Raw genomic sequence first — 22,620 nt, 5'->3', positions numbered from 1 at the left:
CGCACGCCGGGAGTTGTAGTCGGAGCCGCGGCCCCCCAGCGGCCCCGCAGCTGCCCCAGCGCCGCGGCCGCCGCCGCTCCCCCCCGGCAGCGCTGCGGGCTCCGCACCGCGACCCCGCGCTCCGCCTCTGCAGCCCGTGCCCGGAGCGCTCCCCGGCGGGAGGCGGCGCGGGCGGGCCGGTGCGCGCCTGCGCGGGAGGCGGCGCCGGGCGGTGAAGTTGGTGGGAGCGCCGGTGATAAAATGGTAGGTTGTGCGAGCCCGGGGGGGAGGGGAGGCGGTGAAACCATGGAGGGGGAGCCTCGAACAGCCCCCCGGCACCCCCCGGGCTGGCGAGCTGAGCGCCCCTGCACCTCCCGCCGCGCCGAGCCCCGTTACCCTGCCCGGGGAGGCGCCAGGCGAGGGGGACGAGCGGCGCGGGGACAAGGGGACGCGCACCCCCCTGCGGAGTCGCTCTCCCGCCGCCTCCTCCGCCGGACCGGGAGCGGGGAAGGTCATCGGGGGCGGCGGGGGAAGGGAGGGGGCCGGGCCCCGCCGCGGGTATTTCGAGCGCAGGCAGCCGGCGCAGCGCGTACCTTTCCCTTTTTTGGGATTGGGGCTGGCGGGGCAGGTCACCGCAGCTGCGAGTCCCTCGCTCCCACCGGCCCCTTCCCCGCCGCGGGACGCGGCAGGTGCAGCCGGAGGCGGTGGGAAAGGTGCGGTACAAATTGCCTTGCTGGGTCGGCCGGGGCTGTTTCGGGAAGGAAGGGCTCTCCTGGTGCCTCTGCAGCACCTTCAGCGCTTCCCTGGGGTGTGCTGTACAGTGTCATTAGCGCTGGGAGAGGGCTCCAGAAACGTGGTTGAGCTGTGCCTGAATGCGAGGTGCGCATCCTTGTCCGGGTGCCATCAGCGAGGGGACGTGCTGGGGACAGGAGCTCCAGAGCCGCCCCGGCCCCGGGGAAGGTGCGCGGGTGCCGCTCCCGCTGCAGGGCTCCGGCCGCGGATGAGCGGTAGGAACCGTGCTACGTGGCAGGGTAGTGGGCTGGAGAGACTTGTGTGTTTCTTATCGCTTCAAATAATGCAGTGTTTCATTTCGCTAGAAAATACCCGTAAATGCCTGGCGTTAACTAGGCTTGAAAGAGGACGTGGGGTTTGCTTTGGCGTTGTTGGCAGAGTCCTCTGTTTTGAAGTAATTATCGCTAAGTTTGTTGCCCAGAAGGAGTTTATGTAACTGAGGAAGATCTAGGTGCAGAGACTCCCTTAGCTAGACCTTCATGAAAATTTGGAGGCAGGCTGGAGCTTACAGCCAAAGGATTATTAGTTATTTACTTAACAAAGTATGTAGTAGTTATATTTTGCACGTTTTTCCTCCCTCTGTACGTATTTCTTGTGAAAAAGAAACCCAGCATGTTTCTTCTTATATTAAATAGAAAAATTCTGTATGAAAGACCAAAATCCTTATCTTGTTTACATGATGTGTTTCTTGTCTCGGGACCATCTCTAGTCAAGATGTCCATATGGGTACAAGAGATAAAAAGTAAGCTGAAAGATGGATCCATGTTTACTGCTCACTGGATCAGGATTCAGTTCTCTTTTAAGAGATTTGTAAGTTTTCCGTTCCACCTGCTGATTTGAGCTGTAGTGTGGAATTTATACAAATTTCTTAGCTTAATTGGTGGCCCAGAACATGTGTTAAGTATGGTTTAACAAAATTGGAAGGTACAAAATATAATAAAAAACAGAGTTTGACTTAGACTATCTCCTTCTGCTTCCAACTTCATGTAAAGAATAATGTTGAAATATGTTACTAGCAAATTTACTCCCTGTAAAATACCCATTCCTACCTCTTGGGTGTTCCAGAAGTTTAGGGGTATTGTCTCCATGTGGTTGCTTTAATTGAGAGAAGCATCATATTAATTCTTGTAGACCACTGCAACAGTTCTTTTGTTGTTTAATGTGTTAGTAGTATAACCATATTTTTCAAAGTTTACTTAAAGTTTTAGATCACATTTACATCAATCTTATAGTTTCATTGTAACATTCAGCAGTCTCCAGTATGTCCACTTCATCTATTTTATTTTTGCCGTATGTCTTCTGTTGGCAGTGTTTTATGACATAATTATATGAGAAATGCTTCTGCCTTTTTCAGCTGATGACTGATTAAACTTTGCATTGTTAATTGTTGCTAAGAAAATACTAGGAAAACTCTTGATTATTTTTTCTCCATGTATGGACTTACTCAGAATTTGAGACTCTGTAAGTTGCACCTTTTTAATTTCTCTTTTTTATAACCACTAGGCATATCTTTCAGAAGATAACCATATTGTAATATGACGAAACTTGTGTTTACTGCTGTTACAGAACAGAAAAAACGTCAGCATATGTGAGCAATAAAGCAGAAATACAAGTTTGTTACTGACAGAATATGTGCTGCTAAAAATGTATGTATAGATGCTGTCATTTCAATTTTCAGAAGAAAATGCTGTCTGTTTAACTGCAGAAGAACAAGGCTTTATCTTCCTGTAATTCTGAAGTGAAAGTTGTCATCAACAAGAAAACTAAAACCTTTAAAAGATAGGCATTAGTAGTAGAATGCTGAAACAAACTTCTGGATTAGCTTCATTGGCTTTCCTGCTTCTTTTGCATCCCAAAGCATAAACTTAAATCATCCCAGAAGGACAAGGTCCGCCAGTTTATGGCATTTACCCAGGCTGGTGAAAGGACTGCTATATACTGCTTAACACAGAATGAATGGAAACTAGAAGTGGCAACAGACAACTACTTCCAGAATCCAGACTTGTACTACAAAGAATCCATGAAAAATTCAGTAGACAAGAAGAAATTAGAACAATTATATAATCGATACAAAGGTAAGGTTTCATTTTCTGGGGAGTTTTTGGTTGGTCGGCTTGGGGTTGTTGTTGTTATGGATTTTGTTTTGGTTTTTTCTAAATTATGAGAAGTTTTCCTGCTTTTCCCTCTACCATTTCTAAAGAGTTTTAATTAAAGCTTGCTAGCTTTTGCTTCTCACTGTGTGTTTATAGTAATAAGATAATTTAAAACCTTTTTTCACTCTTATCTTAATGATCTGTACGCAACTTCTGTAGAGATTTCTTTAGACTTTAAAAATAGGAAATTAAACTTCCAGCGAGGAAAAAGTGCCAGCTGTCAAATATTGTAGCAAAGTTTATTATGCAACTTATGTGATTTTTTTGCCAATAGCTGCTCTTAAATGTGTATGATGGACTTTCCATGGCAGAATAATACATATTGTTCTTATGCTTATATTTGGGGGAATTCATTCTGTTGAGAGACAATAATATTTCTATACATTAAAATCAAAAATGTTTCTGATAACATTACAGATAGGAGTGTGACAAAACAGTCAGATAAGAAAACTCAAGAACTAGAAATTACATCCTTATTTAATTCCTTCATGCTGTCAAATTGCAGCAATAGTGATGTGCCTTTTCAGAGAGGTTTGGAGGGAAAACCACAGGAAAATGGATTAAAGGCAGAGTTGTTTCTTTTCCAAGTTTCATTTTACGTCGTTGTTTAAACGATCAACAGTAAATAGGCATTTAAATATAAGAAAGTATGTAATCCAAGTGACAGTGCTTGCTGAGCTGGAGCCATCTGACATGGGTGTGCGTTGTTCATGTTGGAGCAGTGCAGGCTGGAATCATTGCTAGCTGCTGTTGAAATCCATGCATCTCATGTTTGAAAACATGAACTCCTAACCACTACTCAACTATGATTTTATGTACTTTTCTAATTGAAATATATGGCATGCATTTTTGTTCTTCTTTACATAATCTGTTCTATTTTAAGTGTAGGAATTCTTTAGTACTTCATTATTGTGTGCTAATGAATTATGTAGGGACAAAGAGGCAGCAATGCTATAGTATTTCTTTGTGAAAACAAAAACCCAGAGACAAAACTCAGAGAACCATGTTTTGGTTTGTATATGCCTATGCATATGTTAACATATATATGTGTATGTATAGAGCATATACATATATCTGAATCTTTTGTTTGCTCCTTGAATGTCAGTTTTGGAAATTGATGGGTTGAAAATATATTCAAATTCATAAATGCTGTTAAGACATGGAAGAAGATTATCATGAATGTTATTTGTTATTTATGAATTTCTAGCAGTAGCAAACTGCACCGTCTGACTTTAGTGAAAGCAAGTCTAGCCAGTTTATGTCAGTGTTTTAGTTAGCAGCACACCTTTGCAGTTCTGGCACTTAAACACTGTAGGTGTAAACATTAAACACTTTCACAAGATTTGCCAGAAGACTACAGAAGTTTTGGTTAAGCACCTTTCATTGATTCATATCTGGCTTAAACCTGAGTCACTGACCCCTGAACAGTAAGGGATTCCTTTGTTCATTCTGGAAAGCCTGTAGAATAGTGCACTATACTTGAAATCTGAAATGTCTTTTTCTGTGCTGTTTTTTCTTCATTTTCCTACCTGTTTATTGAGCAACTCTGTCAAAACAACCCTTGCATTTTTGTTACTAGTTGCCTGGATGATGTGAAATATGATAGGGATGAAAAGTCTATGTTGAAATCCACCAGAATTTTTCCACTGATTTCAAGACAGTGCACATCTTGCCTTCAGTTCTGCAATTACTCCCCAAATACACAAGAAATGTGTTTTACATGTCTTAGAAGTAGTTGAACACATATATTTACTTGTTACTTGGGATCGAAGGTCCCTGAATTATACCATGGGTATAATTCTTAGTTTAACAGATGTAAGTCTCTTTGCCAAATTAACTTCCTCTCTGGAATTTACAATTTCTTTCACTGTAATATTGGCTGGAAAAGTAAAAGAGATCTTAGCTTAAGAATTAAAAAAAATTCAAAAGGGTTTATCTAGGCTTGATTTTTTTTTTTTTTTTTTTAAATCAACTTCTTGGATCAGGACTTTGAAAATAGAATGGTTGAAAATGGTAGCAGTTTAAGAAGTTAGTATTAAATCTACTCAAGAGATGCTTTTTTTTACATAGTCCAACTTATGATATTGAAATGTCTTCCTCTCAAAAGCTGGGAAAGACAGTTTTGTGGTTTGTAAAGTCTCAAGCTTTGGAAACTAGAGGTTTGGGTTTATTTTCTTTTGTTTTCAATTGATTTTTTCTTCTCCAATTATCTTAAGTTTACATGCAGGGGGTTGTTTGGGGGCTTTTTCAAGAGAGTATTTTGTCATAGAATTATTATAAGGCATCTGTCAACATTCAGAAAGGTACTACTGGGGAAACTATGTTTCACTTGTACTAAATAGTATTAATTAGCTTAAGACTCTGTTATGCTAAGGCATTGTTTGAACAACATTTTGGTGATTTCCCTGACTTTTAATTAAACCCTCAAAATGTTTAAATGTGTTAAATAGATATAGTACATACCCATATGTCACTATTGGGAAAAAAAATCTGGGGTCTATTGTGGTAGGTGTACTTTTGTTGGACTTGGTTTGGGTTGGTTTGGGGGTTTTTTTAAGCTTAATGCACACTGACCAATATAAATATGTTGTACATTTTGATGTACTTATCACTCTTACTATTTCTAAATATAGGCAGCATTTCCTGAGTTAACTCAAATCTTTTATAGGGGATTGTGTAGGGAAAAGAAAATTATTTAGTTGATGTCAGCAGGTAAGTTCAAAGTTGCAAACCAATTTCTCTGTAAGTTTAGAACACTTAATCTGTTTACTGATTCTGTTTTAAAAATATCTAGACTTCAAGTGGAAACATTTGTGAAGGTTATAAAAAAATGATTACCTGTATTATGCAGCATATCAGAGCTGTCAGATGATTATTTGTTAATATGTTTTAGAAATAATTACAATTCTCATATTTGTATTTTGAACTGCAGACCCACAAGATGAAAATAAAATTGGCATTGATGGGATTCAGCAGTTCTGTGATGATTTAAGCCTGGACCCAGCCAGTATCAGTGTTCTGGTTGTGGCATGGAAATTCAGGGCAGCTACACAGTGTGAATTCAGTAAAAAGGAATTTATTGATGGCATGACAGAGTTGGGGTAAGTATCCATTTCTGCACAGTTTATAATGTAAGGCCTGAACTGTGTTTCTGTTCAAAACATTTTCACTTAAATTGTGTGAAGCTTTAAAAAGCTGTTGAGGCTAGTGCCAAGCTTAACAGGTGCAAAATGCCTGTAGTGTCTTGTCTTCCTTGAATTGGTGCTTTTCTGCAAAGCCTTAATGACCACAGTAGGGGGGAAGCAAAACAATTTCTACCTGTACAGCAAGGGAGTCAGGTGATTCATGTATCTTTTTATGTAGTTCATAGTAAGCATATGCATATTTGTGTTAAGGATTTGAGTTGGACCTCCTGCTGTTAAAAACTGGAAGTCACTGGAGGTGTATGAAAGGTGAAAAATGTCAGTGTTGAAGCAGAAAAGAAATCAGAAAACACAAAAGAGCCTTCAATTCTCTCCCTTTACATTGCCACCAACAAATGGACCCATCTTTCTTTTTGTCCATTTTACCACCTATACTTTCCTCTCTTTCATACTAGATACTTCAATTGTACAAAATACCTATGAGGAATTGATATAAAAATGAGGATATTGGTACTAGAATAGATTGGTCCAACTGTGATGCAACTGATAAACTGATGTAACTTTGTGGGTTATGGAGCTGTTCTGGATAATAAGCTTTGGACATTGTCTCTGCTTACCAATAACATCAAGCATATATCATCATAAAATAATATTTTGTGTATAACTTTTCCTTGCAAGAGGAGCAGCATTTCTAATATTTAGAGATGTCAAATGACTCTTTTTAACAGATTGCATTAAATGGGTGGATAAGTACAGTTTTTTACTTGTTCCTCTTTTTTTGTAGCTAAATAATTTCATTTGATCTTAGAATGGCACCTTAATCAATACATTTCTAAGAGAGACCAGCTTTTAGAAAACGTGTTGGTTGTTTCTTGAGCAGAGATTTTAGCAGTCTGATGTTACTGACCTCATCAGTTATTGATTTCTTTTTAAGCTTTCCTTTTTAGGAAATTGTGATGAAAGAACTTCTGATACCATCTGAAGTTCACTGCTTTGTTTTGTCCCACTGGGTAGCTTTGAGTAGAAATTACAAGAATAATTATGATTTTCTAACCATGGACAGAAATTAAGTGCTCATGCTATTATATTAAAGGTTGCCAGCTTTTTTTCCCATAAAAGTGATTAAAAAGCATTTGCTAAACCACCTGTTCTTGGAACAACAGCTGCTCTTAGGAGCATAATATGGCTGTTCCCACTTGCCACAGCACTTACTGAGAATTTGGAATGATTTTGTTCTGTACTTGGAGGCACAGTGTCTGTGATTTTTAGCAATGAAGACAAGTGAGCAGTCGAATGGAAAGACATTCCCCAAGGCTTAGATCACTCAGCATCTTTAGGATGCATATGAGAAGGTAAATTTATTGTCTAGATCAAGTCCCTAAAAGAAGCTCCCAATCTGAGCTTCTCAGTTGAAGACTGTTGGCAGAATTCTTTCTTTTCTCCTCCTGGTACTGCTGGAGGCCAGAAAAATGCTTATTTTTGTCTGTACTGTGCAAGACAGTTAAAACTGCATTTATGTTTTATGGATCTTGTTATAGTTACTCATCCTGTAATAGAATTTTTCTCGAATCGTTAAAATAAATACAAACATTTAACTATGGAGGACTTCCAAATACACAGTGTTAGTTGTGATAACTGCTGCTTTTGAAATCCATTTGCTTCACTTTGAGATTCTGGGTACAATTCAAGATATTGGTAATGTCCTTGTAAACTTTGAATATTCATTTGTCAGCTCAGGTGTTTTCACTGAAAATGTTTTGGTGGTGTTATTCACAGATGTGTTTCTGTTAGAATTTCAGTAAGTGGATTCTGTCTGAGCTTACCTGTGCCAGGCTGTGAAATAGTTTGCCAGCCTTCAGGCTATCATTCAAGGCTCATTTTGTTCCTCAGTTTTATTCTCAAGTGTTCTATGATGGGGAGAGAATGACTGCAAATAATACTTTATTTAGCTGGAAAGTCCTCAAATGTTAAGATGAAATGTAAAAAACGTTTTCTGAAGCTCTTTTTTCAGGAGAGCAGGGAATAAGCAATGTCTATCTAGATTAAAGCAAAACCACACACTTGTGTTACAACATCTGTCTCAGGGGAAGGAGTAACAGAGTTCAGTGAGGATTGGGTGTTCTTTAAGAATAGAATAGCATCTGTTCAGAAATTCATCAAGAGATAGAAAATAAGATGAACCACTGAATCCTGTTTGCATTGTGTACCTAATGGATGCCAGTACATAATGTTCCACTTAAAATTCTTTAGTAAAGGCACATGAGCATTTATATTTTAAAGAATGCTATCCACAAAGATAATATCTTTTGTCTTAACCACTGTTTTTGTTTTGCTCTTAAACTAAAGCATACAAAGATGGGGGGAAAGTAGGAAGAAATTTTAAATATATGTAAATAATGTAATTTCTTTTGAACAGGTGTGACACCACAGAAAAGCTAAAAGCTCTATTGCCAAGGTTGGAACAAGAGCTAAAGGATCCAGCAAAGTTCAAAGATTTTTATCAGTTTACTTTTAACTTTGCTAAAAATCCTGGACAAAAAGGTCTAGGTAAGTAGAAAAAAAAAGAGAAAATACCTGCAGTCAGTGAAGTCTTCCAAATGTTTCCAGTGCTACAATATTCTCATTGGCAATTGTTTAGTAAACTCATTATTGATTTCTTTCACTGCCTTCTCTCATCTTCTTTCATTTAATCTCTTCTTAATGTCCCCTTGGTACAGATAATTTAATGGGGTTCTCTGCCAGTATTGACATTCTCTCACCTCTTGTCAAATTAAGTTCCTGCAGTTCTTTGAGACCTGTCAAACATTTTTTTTAAATGCTGAGCTAGTAAGCTCTGTGTGATAAGAACTGCTGAAACAAGATGTCCATATCAGCTCAGGAAGAGGGAGAAAACTGGGCAAAAGTTACTGTTCTCCTTAAAATTTTTAGTTTTACCTCAGTTTTTATGTAAAGTTTAGAAAAAGGGGTATTATGGACTTGATTTAAAACTAGTGAGTAAAAATAGGCATAGTTTATATAGCATTAAACTATTATTCTTCATAAAGCTTGAGCTTTATCCCAATCCATGCCTTGTATTGCTGGAGTAAAACTGATACATCATTTGAATTCCATTTTTTTTCTTCAAATCAAAAATATCTAGTCTTTGAATAGATGAAAATACTAGTAAAATGAAGTCCACTCTTTTCAAATTTATGTCCGCTTTCAGAAGATCCTGTGTAGGAAGGAATTAACGTTTTATATATAGATTAGCACTGTACCATCATCTCTGTTCTTTGTGCTGTGTGTGAGAGGAAGTGGTTTGTTGGTTTTTATAGGGTTTTGGGTTTTTTTTCCTTTTTTTAGCACAGCTGCTTTAAATCTGTGTCTAAGTTACTTGGAAAGTTGATAAATGTTTTTCTCAAGAACTGTTAGAAGAGCAGAATATCAATTTAGACCTCAACCAGGTGTGTCTGTTCCACACTTTTTACTTTGAATAATCTCTCTAGTCTTTCCTGGTGTCATCTTTTTTTTTTTTTAAACTATGGACAACTTTTAGCCATTTTATATTTTCTTCTTTTTTTTCAGCGGTTACATATTTCATTTCATCTATCACTTTCTCATGGCTCATGTGCCACTTTTACTGACATGAAAATGAAGTCTTGTAGTGACTCTGAGAGGTTGGTTAGGATTCTAGTCCCTTAGCTAGTCTTCATTAACAAAGCTTAGTACTTTCAAATTGCAGGAAAGGTAAGTCAGTTACAGCTGAAGTTGGGATTTATGGGATACCTAAAGAAGTATTACAAATAGCTTCCTGTTTTCATTGGGTCATTCCAACACAAAACTCATGAACTTGGGTAGTACATTGCAAAAGCTTTTCACCTAAGCCTGTATGAAGAGTGGAGGAGGGGAGGCAGCCCAACCCAGATTTGGAACAGTGAGAATTGACATCAGCCATGTACAAAGTCTGTTTCTGTCTTACTCAGTTTGGAGCTTTTACTTTGATTAAGTCCAAATAGTTAAAAGAATGAATAATTAGATTTGTTACCATCTGAGCTGGTAGAAATCTGTGCCTAGCTCTGTCTAGGTCATCTTACAGTGATGACCTCTCCTTCTTCCTCACATGCACATTAGATGACAGTCAGTCACTGTAGGGTGCTGCTTAGCTCCTGCCCAAGCTGCTTGCCTTAAAGTCTTTCTGGTAAATTGTAACTTGGAGGAGACTGAGAGGTCTGTAAGTTTATGTCAAGTAAAGGATAAAAGTGAATGGTTTGAATTAATGAAGTGGAAATAATCTAGGAAATCTTTCCCAAATTCCAGTTGCAGGATATTTTAATGTGATTTTTCTAGGGTCTGAAGTATTCAGTGCTTTTTCATATTATGCTGGGAGTTTAAATCACCAAGTCTGGTAATTGTACTCTTTGGTTAGGGGACTGATCTGTAGGCTAAAAGAGTGTTGGATTATTGGATATACACATGACCTGTAAATGTGCTTGTTTGAAAACTAACCAAGTTTGACATAGTGCCAGTGACAAATGAGAAATTCATATTCTTAGCAGATTGTTAATAGAAACCTTTTAGAAAAGAAGTTGTAATTAAACTCCTTCTGTTGGGTCCTTCAGGCTAAGTGCTAAAGTGCTAGGGCATCTTTTTTTTTTTTTTTTTTTTTTTATTTTAAGAAAGTACTCTTGAGACTAGAGCTTACCAGAAACTTGTCTGTGATAGGCAGACTGACTTCCATAATTATTTTTCATGTTTTTTTCTTGTTTGTTATCTTAACATATTGAAACCATAAAAAATGAGTGAAATATCTTTAAAGTGTTCAAGCAGCAATACTTTGGTTATGAGTCATGTTCACTGCTCCATCATTTCAGATTACTTTTTTTAAATCTCTGTCTGCCATTTTAAGAAGTGATGTGCAACAGTTATTACTTTATTTATTGTCCCCTCTCCTCTGAAAAACACCAGGAAATAGTGATTCATGGGTTCCTTACTAATATGCCAAGTGGTCTTTAAATTTAAACGGTAGAGAAATGCTTACATAGTGTATTCTCTTACGTTTGACAGGGTCAACACCTACCAAAACCAATTCTTGCACATGCTTTTCTAACTAAATGCTCTGTGGTATGCTACAATATGTACTAAATTGCCTTTTCAGTTTCAATAGGTATTAATAAAATTTGAGGTTTGATTTGTACTGGTCCTCTGGCTGAACAAGTTTGAGAGCCATTGCCTTCACAAAATATAATCTTAAATTTTTGATGGCAGGTTTCATACATCTTTGTCCATGTTTGCTTAAACCTATTGTTAGATTTTTTTTCTTTTCCTAGCATATAAGTTAAATCTCGGTTTCTGAATTTTCCAGTTTAATACTTTAACCAGCCAAAGTAAATATGCATAATACATTTTGTTAGAGTGAGTAACAACTTCTTGCATAGTTGGTGATGATGTATGTGTCTTCACTTAGTCTCTGGACTGAGTAAAACCAACTACCCTGATATATTTTATCTCCTAGCTCTCTGATACTGGAATTTTGTCTTCCAACTCCCATTTCCTTTGCAATCAAATTGATCTAATTTTCTCTTGTCGTGTAGTACCCAAACAAGCCAGATAACCTTCCACATGTCTTAAATATATTACTTCTCGTTTTGCATCCTTTTGAGTTTGTGAACTGCAGACAGTATCAAACTTAACCGGTCTGTTTTACTATTTTCTGCAGCACTGCAATGTACCCAGTTGAGTCTGATCTTTCTGATATTTCTGCAGTTGATTACTCTCATTAGCACTGTGACTTTGCACTTCTCTTTAGTTAAATCTTTCTTACTTGATTTTTCCAATTTGTCCAAATAATTTTGAATCCTAATCCTGTCTTCTATCATGTTAGACTTTTTTCAGGTTTTGTCAAAGTTGCAGATTTAACAGAAGTTTTCTTTGTTGTATCATCTGAGTTACTTTAGTATTGGGCAGTGTTAGATGCAGGACTGACCCACTTGGGTGAGTTACTTTCTCCCAGTTTGACAGGGAATGCCTGAGGTTCTTCCAGAACTTCTTTGACTTTTATGAGGCTTCAGATATGGTAGGAAGCAGTTTGAGATTGCTTCAGCATACTGAGATGAATTTCACCGTATCTGGCTTCACTTTGGGCAGCAGTGCTTGAAGACTGAATTTCTAAAAGTTTTTTTTCTGAAATAACTGTCAGTTTTCACTGAATCTTTTTTGCTTGGAGCGTAGCTTGAAAAAAAACTCCGAGTGTCCCAGACTTTCTGGAGTTAATATCAGCAGGACACAGTATCTTTTATCACACCAGCTGCCATTTGTAAGATGGGGAGTGGGAAGGCACAGAAGCCCTTCTTAGAAGTTTTTTTGGTGATAGTAGAATTTTGATGATACCTGACAGAGCTGTCTTCATCATTCAGAGGGGATTTTGCTCCAGGAAAGTGGTCTTGGGGAGTAGGAGTGTGCATGTAGTTTTGTGTTTTATTTATTTTTGGACTAGTAGGTCTTCCCTTGCTTTTTAATTTCTTCTTCTCCAGTTCCCCTCAAAACCAATGCAGGAAGTGCTGCCATTATGTAATTAGATGGGAAGAATCCTCTCCAATAAACGAAGTTACATCTGTTCTGTCATGCCCTAAAATAGACACAGAATTCAGTACACTGATACTCATTCCTAGAAATAGGACTGCCTTTTATAGGAGTCTCTTTTCCACAGTTCATGTGGTGACAGTAGGGAATTTTTATTTCTCCTTGTATCTGCAGGACTTCTGTTGCTGTGGTCTCTTCCAACTTGAATGTTTGCATTTACTTTTGTCAGCTCAGTATAACCAGGTGGAATGCTCCAGCCTGGGCATGTGCTGTTTAAAGAAGTGACAGTAGTAGCAGTCCCCCAGGTCAATATCTTGTGTAAGGAGCGACGTGCAGAAGGCAAAAGCTCAATGCACAGGATCTGCCATGATGATCTTGAAGCAGAAAATGATGTTTTGATTAATGTTACTAAGCACCCAACTGTCGAGTGTCTTTCAAATATATCTGAATAGATTTGATCATTATCCAAGAAGACAATGGATGCATATAACTGTTAAGACTGTGACTCTCTAAGTGGTGGACAGAATTAAGGAAAAAAAAAAAAAGGCAAAGTTTCAGCACAGCAGTGTCATCTCAATGGCTGCATGTTGGACCTGGAATACATAATATTTAGATACATTAAACTTGATTTTCATTTTGTCTTTATTTTTTGTAGGTGCAGTTTATCAAGTTATCTGGTTTGCCAGGAGACTTTAAAAATAATTGTTATGGATAACTGTGATTCTGTCTTTAATCTGCTTTCTCATGTTCTTTCTACTGTATATAGTGCAATAAATCTTAAAATTTTGCATGGTGCAGATTTGGAGAAGTTATCTTGCATTCTACTTCCAAGATTCTGCCTTTCTAATGCAGTCTTGAGTATTCTGTACTGCAGTCTGAAATTTTGTATCCTAGCTCTTGTTGGTAAGTGTATTAAAGATTAGGATTGTAGGTCTTTTGTCATGCTGTCTACAGTGCAGTTCAGATAGTTCAGATTTCTAAGGGCACTTTCAAAACAAGGCCTTAGCTCTATCTCTTTTTTTTTGGTTGGTTGTTTTTTGAACCTGATACTTGCTTTGATTCTCTTACTGGGTCTCCCTTTGAGCCCCAAAAAGACATGCTCAGGAGTTTGTTACAGTTTGTTTCAGCCCCAGGGAGGAGCTTAATGCATTCTTTCATGGTCTTCACCTTCCAACATGGAAACAAAAAGCCGATTGGGTCCTTCATCACTTCTTTGTGATCCCTTCGTCTGCTTGCTGGCTCAAAAGGTTGTGCTTCCTTCTCTCTGCCAGTTGCCTGGGATCAAGCAAGAGATGAAAGATGAGGAGGGCATTCAGACTTGAATCAAATATTACCTCAAGACAGAAGAATGGCTATCTTTGCATCCGGTATGTGGACTTCAAGGAGGTTTCCTCTCCTGTAAGCAGATGAGTATAATGTACTCTTTTTAATTGAAGCAACATCAGCTTTGGCTTTTATCATAGCAGTATCTCAAGATTGCTTGAAGAGATCTTTAGACATTAGGGAAGGATATGTTTTCTTTCTATTTTGTTTTCTTTTTTACTCATGCCCTCCCCCCAGGCTAGTTATCAAGATGTCTTTCCCCTTTCAATGAAGAATTAGATTCATAGGCAATTTGTAGGAATGAGTGCATGGAAGAAGTTGAGTGAGGTCTATAAATGAATTTTATATTTATTTTGTACGAGGTCTATAAATGCTGTATTTGAGGTGGTCCAGTGACCTTGGTTTGTGTGTATTGTTCTTGCTTTATTTTTGTTCACATTTTCCATGTTGAAAATGTCAGCAGTTTAGCAGAAACCTAGTATAGAAGAGGTGCTTTGATCAGTAAAAGTGTGGCATAACTGCCAGTTCTACTAATGCCTCATTTATTCTTTTACTCATGCTTGGGAAATGCATATCCAGTCAACTTTGTCATCTGTTGTTGTTTATCTGAATGGTACATGGAGAGATTTGCAGAGGCAAAAGGATTTTTGAACTGGCTGCAATCAGGTTCATTAGGCTGCACTCAAATTGGTGTTCTGACACTCATCTCCTAAGTCTAACCTGCTCTCCAAAGCAGTTCATCTGTTTTTCTGCTTAAGGTGATAAACATGAAAGGTTCTGCATGGAATCAGGCTGTGTCAGCGTGGCAGATGCTGAGACAGAGCCAATGAGCACAGCCAGACCCTGCTGGGTTCCTGCAGTGCCCCTCTGAAATCCATGTGCTGTGCTTTACCATTCCTCCTGCCCACCACAGGCACTTAAGCCTGACACCTCATTATATGACCCCTAACACAGGGCACTGGGAAGTTCTTTGCTGACATCTTTGCAGGGATGATTGGATCCAGCTCAGCTAGATCTCAAGTTTAGCCATGATCTGTATTTGTATTGCTCCCCTTAACTTGTTCTTTCCCCTTCTGCCTATCTTCTGTGGGGGAGCTTCCATTTGCAACTACAGCCTATTTTGCTCTAAGCTTTTGGCAATTCAATTAAGGTTTAATCCTCATGGTATATTCTTGTTATTTTGCTGATTAGGAAAGAAGAAAGTAATTCTTGTGTCTGTGTTCTTAGCAATTTGGTGGCCAAAGAAGACTCTTAAAAATCATTCAGAAATGAAGAAATAAGGAATTTATTAACTCACTGAATCCTGCAAGTATTCACTTAATACTTGCTGGTCAGGCAGGTATAATGGTCCTGTTGTTGAGACAGACACCAGTTTCCATTGTTCTTACCTGTGCATCAGTTCCAACACAGTGTTGAAAAGTTATATTAGTAATTCAGGTGAATTAGTGATAATATTCTGTCCATTTCAAACATGAGTGCACGAACAGGTCTTGTTGGTAGGGCAGACTGAGAGCTAGAAAGCTCTGTTTGGCAGAGGATGACAAGTGAGTGCTGCAGTCCCGGAGGTTGGTTTTGGCACAGCAGGTCTAAATGAGCTGCATTTTATGTTCCTCAGAAATCCTGCTCTCCAGCCAGTTCCTTGTTATCTGTTGATTTCTCTTTTTGTTTTCACACTTCCTTAATTTCTAGTGTGCAATGACTTCATTGCCCTGTTCCAAACTCATAGTATGAGGAACTTAATTTGATTCTTATTTTTTTCATGCAGTAATTTTTTTTTAAATTTCTTAACAAGATTTAGTCAAATATTAAAAGTAGGCACAGGCTGTATTTCTCCTTCTGCATTAATTGTGCTGTTTGTTATCACTTCAAGCTTTCTGTTCAATCAGGATAGAAGAGGCTAAGGTTCTTTTAAAAGCCCATTTAGAATGATGTTTTAATATTTGAGGATTGATCATACTGCATGCAAAATACTATTTCTGATTGAGGAAAGCTGATTAAGGGTCTGCATTACATACAACTCTCACCAAATATTGATAATGAAAATATTTTTGGGTTGAAAGGAAAGCTCAAACTATGTAATGTACAGTATATGATGTATTTTTATGATGTTCTTTAATGATTTAGCAATTTTATGCTTTGGATAGGAACATGGATGTTAGCAGTTAAGTCTCTTTTAAACTGATCCTCGTCTAGGTGTTTTCAGAGATATATGCATCTGTCTTCTTCTGTTTATAAAGCTTACATTATTGGTCTGTAATGTGGGTAGTATATATTTTGGTATAAAAAACCCAGCATATTTTATAGTTGTAGTTTGATTCTTACTGTAATGATGCCTTTGTATCTATACAGCATTGAAAGAGGTATTCCTAAGACTGCCTGAGGAATTTTTGCCTTGCAAAAGCATCTTCCTGTGGGGATGCTACTAATTGTAGCATATCCACAGCAGCACTGTTTATCGATACCACTGTCAGCATGTAGAATTTGAACTCTGTAACTAGGTCTTCCCTTTAAAGCAGAAAAATCTTTTTTTGTCCTCCAGTGCCAAATTTTTCAACCCAGGTAGGGAATTGTCTTCAAACAGAAGTGTAGGCATATCCCCTGAGATGGTGGCAAACCTGAAGGCCTAGTTTGCTCATGTACTTTAAGGTTGCAATAAACTGGCACCACTACGAAAAGTGATAGTCCCATCTAGTCCTTGGATTCAAATAACACTTGTGGTAGTTGATGGCTTTGTGGCATTACAGTGAACCGGATGAGAAAGATGGACTTTTTCCCTTTTAGCAAATTCTACTGAGATAAGAACTTTCCTCCATGTGCCTACTGGGAAGAGCAGCTCCACTGTGGACCTGTTTCATCCACTACAGAGCTGTATCCTCAGTGGGATATGCATTTTTCATATGTTACAGCAAGTAACTTCTGTGTCTGTGCAGGAGAGTTCATTGGCAGACACATGTACACAGTGTCCCTTGAGTGTCAACTTAAGATACTATTTCACATGCATTGTGTTAAACACAATTTTGTAATAATCAAGTTCACTTTGACATAATACTGACTTTGACAAAAACCAAGAAAATTTTCTCTCTTTCTTTTGTGGTACCTTTAATCATTTTTGTTTCCCTACCTGTATGTCCTTTGTTTTTCCAAGGAATATTTCCATCAGAAGTATAAACTTTTCAACTATTAAGGTTGCACTTGAAAGTGCATTTTGCTTCAAGTTGTCACATGATAGAGTTGCAAGGTTTGCTTGGAGAGGTTGAGTCTTCATAAAGAAGCCTGAGTGAGTGGGATCAAAGCCAGTTACTTCACAGTGACTTTTAGAAACTATTAAGTTTCTCCTTTTTCATTCTTTTTGCTTTTAATTTGGGATAACAGATAAGAATAATTAATCTGCATATCTAAGCAGCAAGTAATGCTATTAATTACTCTCTTCTACATATTTCTTTGTGAAAAATGAGTGTGATGGTATAGACAGGAAGAGCAAAAGGAAGTTTAGTGGAGCATAATTCAAGTTCAGTACTGAAGAGCACTATAGGACAAGCACTGGCAGCACTGTCTCTGTGTAGGTAGGTAGAGGCATATTGCATTTCTCTGCATCTGAACTGCTGCACTTCATCCAGGCCCCAGCCCTGTCTGAAACAGGGGCTCTAGGGGCATGGCTGTGTTAAAATCTAGAACATCTCTTTCAGACATGAAGCTTGATTTCAGGTGATAGTGTCCTTTGGTTTGCAGTGTGATATGTACAATTTCAAGAACCACTCTTCCTTCTTGTAGGTGCAGGTTGAGCTTCTGTTTTATGTGCTATCACAGTACTGTCTCTTAAGCTTCATATTCTGTTTACACTTTGCTTATACTGAAAGCACAAACTGAAATATTTCTGTGGTTTAAGAAAGGCTGTGCCTTATTTTATGGCTGCCCAGTAGTTTACATGTACCTAGTGAAGCACTAAGGCCATTAGGTATTGTGAGCTGCTGAGGATGAAAACAGGCCTTCAAGAAAACATCCTTTCTACCCTTAAGCTGCATCTAATGTTGCTTCTGCCTTTCTGCTGGAATATGTGGCAGTGCTGCATCTTCCTTGAACCCTGCTCTCAGATCACTTGTCATGATGCAGAATAAGGCTGATTTCTTGGACTTGTATTTTCAGTACTGGGTGTAAGTGTTTGACTATTGAATGATGCCAGAAGAACAGAATTATTGCTGTAAGGGGTTCTTTAGAATCATAATACCACAGATAAATGACTTTTTTCATCTCCTCATGTCCTTACATTCCCTTCAAAATCAAGTGTGTCCAAAATGTGATAAATTAGGAGGCATTGACATATGTGGATTTAAATGTTTGTTTCTATCAATATTTGCTATGTTTGTGCATGTGTGTGTATATTTTTTCTTTTTTTGATTTGCAGAGAGATTTATCATTAAATGCTCTGTTTCTATTGATTGAAAGTAGCTTTAAACTGGCATTGGTGGATGGTGACAAAAATATTTTAATTTTATTGATCTTGATGTTCAATACAAAACCTATACTGTTACTGCTTGTCTTCTACCTTTTGGGTCAGGGAGAGTAGAAAACCAAATCCTTATAGTTTTTTTTAATGATTTTGAAAGAGTGTTATTTATTTGTATTATAATACACTAGATGTAGCATTAATAGTTTAACCAGGAGGGGTTTATTGCTTATAATGTACCGCAATATTTGCGTGTTGCTTTATCTCTTGCAGATCTAGAAATGGCAATTGCATACTGGAATTTAGTCCTGTCAGGAAGGTTTAAGTTTTTAGATCTTTGGAATAAATTTTTGTTGGTAAGTATGTACTTTATTCCTTACTGCCTATCTTATTCCACAGTAGTCTGGCTTTTGTTGGCTGTGCGCTTCCAATAACAAAAATATGGGATATCTCTATACTTCCTTCAAAATTTTTCCTTTTTGAAAACTGATATAAAATAGTCTCAAATCAAGCCAAATCAAATCTTCTCTTTATGGGTTTCTAACTTAGAAGAATGCAAAAAGATGCAGCAATGTGTTCTGCTTGCTTAATCCTGTATCCTCCTAGTTAGGAAAGTTCCTGAATGAAATGAAGCCATGATTGTAGATTAAACTGGTGCTGCTGATTCTCAGTGAAAAAATATCGCAGCTGTGATTATCAACCATGTATTTTACCATGCTTGTCCTTTTGTAGTACTAATGCATAAACTCGGTCTTTTTAAATCAGTCATACCAGAATTTAATGTTGAGAGATTTTGCATTTTCAACAAAATTGAGTAATTACGTTGATTAATTTTTTTTAGCTAATGGTAGTGAACCTATCTTGACAGTTTTCTTATTACTAGTGCAATTCTGTGGGCAGTGAAGTAAAGATGCATAAATTAAACCTTAGAAATTCAAAAATATTCTTGTAAAAGACCAGATTCCATGTTTCTTCATTTGCATGTCTATATAATTACAAAAAAATGAAGTTACATAATATATAATTTATCTTGACTTTCTTCATTTTCTTTTTATCTGTAGTTTAGGAGAAATAAAAAGTCTTTCTGCATTTTTGCCCCCCAGTGCTTAATAGGGAAGGTGAACACTTCTTGAAATATTTTTCTGTAGTTTTCTTCTAAATTTTTGGCAATATATTTATTTGAATCATTGAATAATGTACCAGTTTCATCAAGAGGGTTTCTGAAAACATTTCATGTTTTAACTGCCTCAGTACATTTTAAGACATCCAAATTCAGATCTATAGATGTAACTGAAGAAAAATCTGCAAGCTACAACCTGGTATTAAAGTGTGTTACTTTAGAAGAAACATTTAACCTGAATGTTTAGTTGAGAAGAAATACTTAAAAGATTTCCAACCTAAGAAAGAAGCAAGCAGGAAGTCTTTCAGATGGATTTCTTTTTGTTATTGTTTTTGTAAGATAAAGAAGGTGAAGAAATGTTCAAAATAGGTGTATTTCTGTACGTGTCAATATAAAGTACTGCTATGGAATTTGAAAGTAGTTTGGACTGAACAATACTGTTATTCCTCTGTGCAGGAACATCATAAAAGATCAATTCCAAAAGATACTTGGAATCTTTTGTTAGATTTTGGAAATATGATTGCAGATGATATGTCCAACTATGATGAAGAAGGTAAGCAGTACCTGACTATCTTCAAAAATTGGTACAGCATAATTAAAATACTGCTATAAATGAACAAGAGAACATGTTACCTTGTGTCCTAATATGTTTACTTTTAAAGTTTCAGCTGCCAATACAGTGTCATACTTATTGCCAAAATAGTAGTGATAAGAAGGTTAACTGATTTGCTGTAATTTGAAAACAGGGGTAAGGATACAGTCACACCATGATAGAGCACATTATTTGAATGTGTTATGCTACAGACTTCTGAGTGAAACGTTTTGTATAAAATTTTTGCTACCCTAAATGCAGTTTACTCTGTTACTAATTCTGTTTTGGAATGTGTGCAGAAATAAGTCCTAAGATATGAATGGCTATAATAAGAATGCTGTGGTTTTGCTATCATCTAATGCTTATATTTGTAGTGTGGCATTCTGTGTTTTACATACATTTTGGTTGTCTTAAGAACTATCACTGAAAGAAGAGATTCAAATGTAGAATTTATTAGTTAGGTGGTTTATCATGTTGTGCCTGTTAAAGCTAGAGTAGTGCAGAAATGTCAAGATGAGGTAAATCCTTTGTATTTATAGACTATACTAGTTTATTGCTGATGATGGTAGGCTAATTTCTCAATTGCTTGATTTCACTGTAGGAGCGTGGCCTGTTCTGATAGATGATTTTGTGGAATATGCACGACCAGTAGTCACAGGAGGAAAACATAAAACTTCCTAACCCCAGATTTGTTGATATGGACTAAATGAACTGCAGTGGGTAATGAAGATTTGTTAGCTGATAGCTGCACACTGGTTTCAGTGGTTGGGATGACATTCTGCAGACAAAACTGAAAAATTCCTCCTTTCTGCCTAAAGAAAATGATGACGGACATGTGGACACTTCAAGAACAAACTCAGAAGATCCAAGCTGTGTGTAGGCTATTGGCTTCAATTATTGTACTGGTTGTATCATATAGGATGTAGATTTTGCATGATTTTATACTTTGGAGAAGTTTAACTAGAGGCCATTTTATTAAAGTTTGGACAGCCCAGCATGCTATTCAGTTCATAATCCAAAGTGAGCACCAGCAGTTACAGAAATAAAAATGTATTATATTGTACTTATATTAAAAACAGTATTTGTGGTATATAAATTAAATCCATAAATAAAACTTATGCAGTATGCTGTATTTTTATAAAAGTTAGTTCTGTGGATCTGTCTTGATACAGAATTGTAAAAAAACCTCAAACAAATGAACATATGCTTTTTTTGTTTTTAACTTATTGCCAGAATGTTAAATCTGTATTTTCACATCCTTGATATATACAGTGATCACATCCAGCCTTTTGCTTTCTCCCAGTGAATTTGACTTCCTCATTTTTCTTCTTGAAGTGCTTAGACATGTAACAATAGCATTGCTGAGGACAGGCTGCTGCTGCTTTATGCTGTGTTGCAACTCCAGCTTTTTTTAGTAACCGTTTCAAAGCAGACATTAAACAACCAAAGATGCTTTTATAATTCATGTTTAATTACCATAATTCAGTTAGTCTCCAGTTATGTATTTTATTTATTTTAATAAGGAACTGGTGGAATATGGATTTTATTTGTAGCTTGAAACATATAAATTCTAGCTAAATGCAACATAGTTGTAAATTCATTTCCTGGTACTTATCACAGAAAATAGATGCAAGTAAGCCCAAAGACTTAAGTAGTTGGCTTCCATGGTGGAGAAATAGTTAGGGGTAAGGAGACTTTATATTAATAAGTATTCATGCCTGTGAATGTGTTGTGCATTCAATTTTATTTAAGTCTTCTGTTTCTCATCTGTCTTCTGATGTCTAAGCACAAAAAAGTTTTACCAGAAACTATTGTGTGTCTTCGCACAGGGCTCTTGCAAATGCTACCTCATCAAAATGAGTTTGTCATAGCCACTGTAAAAGTTTGTTAAAATGAAGAGTTGCTAGAGAGTATGTACAGCTATGATCAATATATTTTCTGTATTTAAGGCTGAATAGATGCAAGAATTTTGGAGAAAATAGTGCATTAAGTTATATAAATTATATCTGTTTGGATCATTGAAGTGTTGCATGACAACAGACTTTTATTTTGTAGTTGCCAGGGTATGAAAGCTTACAATATTCTCTTAAACTCTAATATTTAGAGTTTCATACAAGCATTATGTCAACACAACCTGCAAGGACAAGTGTACATGCTGCATACAGAGACTGCCTTCGTTCTTCCACTTGCTAGAATTTCAGTTGTGCACAACGTTTAAAAAGCAGGATTAGGGAAGATTTCAACAAATTAGTGGTTTTTCTCTTAGTAAGAGCCTAGCAAGCAAGTTACAAATGCCTCGTGAGTGGTTTGTTTTGCATATTTGTCTTTTTTTTTTTGTGAGTGTCAGCCCTGGCCAAACAGCCGCCAGGTGTCAGCGTCTGAGCCCACTGCCGCCTGGTGCTCCTGTGCAGTTAGTTACCCACTGAGCTTATACCAAATTTCTGCTTTCTGACTGCATCTTTTTTAGAAGGGCATTTGTGTACATAACTCCATGTATTCTGCAGAAGTCAGAAGAG

General features: G+C 37.4%; 1 protein-coding gene across 5 annotated transcripts; it reads left to right on the top strand.

The window, feature by feature from the left end:
• The first annotated feature begins 87 nt into the window (after positions 1-87).
• Positions 88-21,247, top strand: DCUN1D2 (defective in cullin neddylation 1 domain containing 2). Of its 5 annotated transcripts, none has more exons than XM_068180218.1 (7): positions 88-243; positions 2,275-2,846; positions 5,857-6,025; positions 8,484-8,614; positions 18,666-18,748; positions 19,969-20,065; positions 20,706-21,247. In XM_068180218.1, the coding sequence occupies exons 2-7, from the start codon at positions 2,672-2,674 to the stop codon at positions 20,783-20,785; spliced, it is 735 nt and encodes a 244-aa protein (XP_068036319.1). In that variant the 5' UTR covers positions 88-243; positions 2,275-2,671; the 3' UTR covers positions 20,786-21,247. The 5 variants fall into 5 exon arrangements, with proteins under 5 accessions (XP_068036319.1, XP_068036318.1, XP_068036322.1 ...); XM_068180217.1 differs by having other exon boundaries at positions 111-243; positions 2,630-2,846; XM_068180221.1 differs by lacking the exon at positions 88-243 and adding an exon at positions 362-692 and having other exon boundaries at positions 2,630-2,846.
• Positions 21,248-22,620: the final 1,373 nt, after the last annotated feature.

Source organism: Anomalospiza imberbis, chromosome 2 (assembly GCF_031753505.1).
Source record: "Anomalospiza imberbis isolate Cuckoo-Finch-1a 21T00152 chromosome 2, ASM3175350v1, whole genome shotgun sequence".
Lineage (NCBI taxonomy): Eukaryota > Metazoa > Chordata > Aves > Passeriformes > Viduidae > Anomalospiza > Anomalospiza imberbis.
This window is presented reverse-complemented; position numbering and strand designations above follow the sequence as displayed.

What these genes read in the sequence shown, in the direction of transcription:
- DCUN1D2 (XM_068180222.1), top strand. Translation starts at nt 1,251, where the DNA reads ATGAAAATTTGGAGGCAGGCTGGAGCTTACAGCCAAAGGATTATTAGT. An exon ending in ATTATATAATCGATACAAAG is followed by an intron (nt 2,847 to 5,856) that starts GTAAGGTTTCAT and finishes TTTGAACTGCAG; the next exon opens with ACCCACAAGATGAAAATAAA. An exon ending in GATGGCATGACAGAGTTGGG is followed by an intron (nt 6,026 to 8,483) that starts GTAAGTATCCAT and finishes TCTTTTGAACAG; the next exon opens with GTGTGACACCACAGAAAAGC.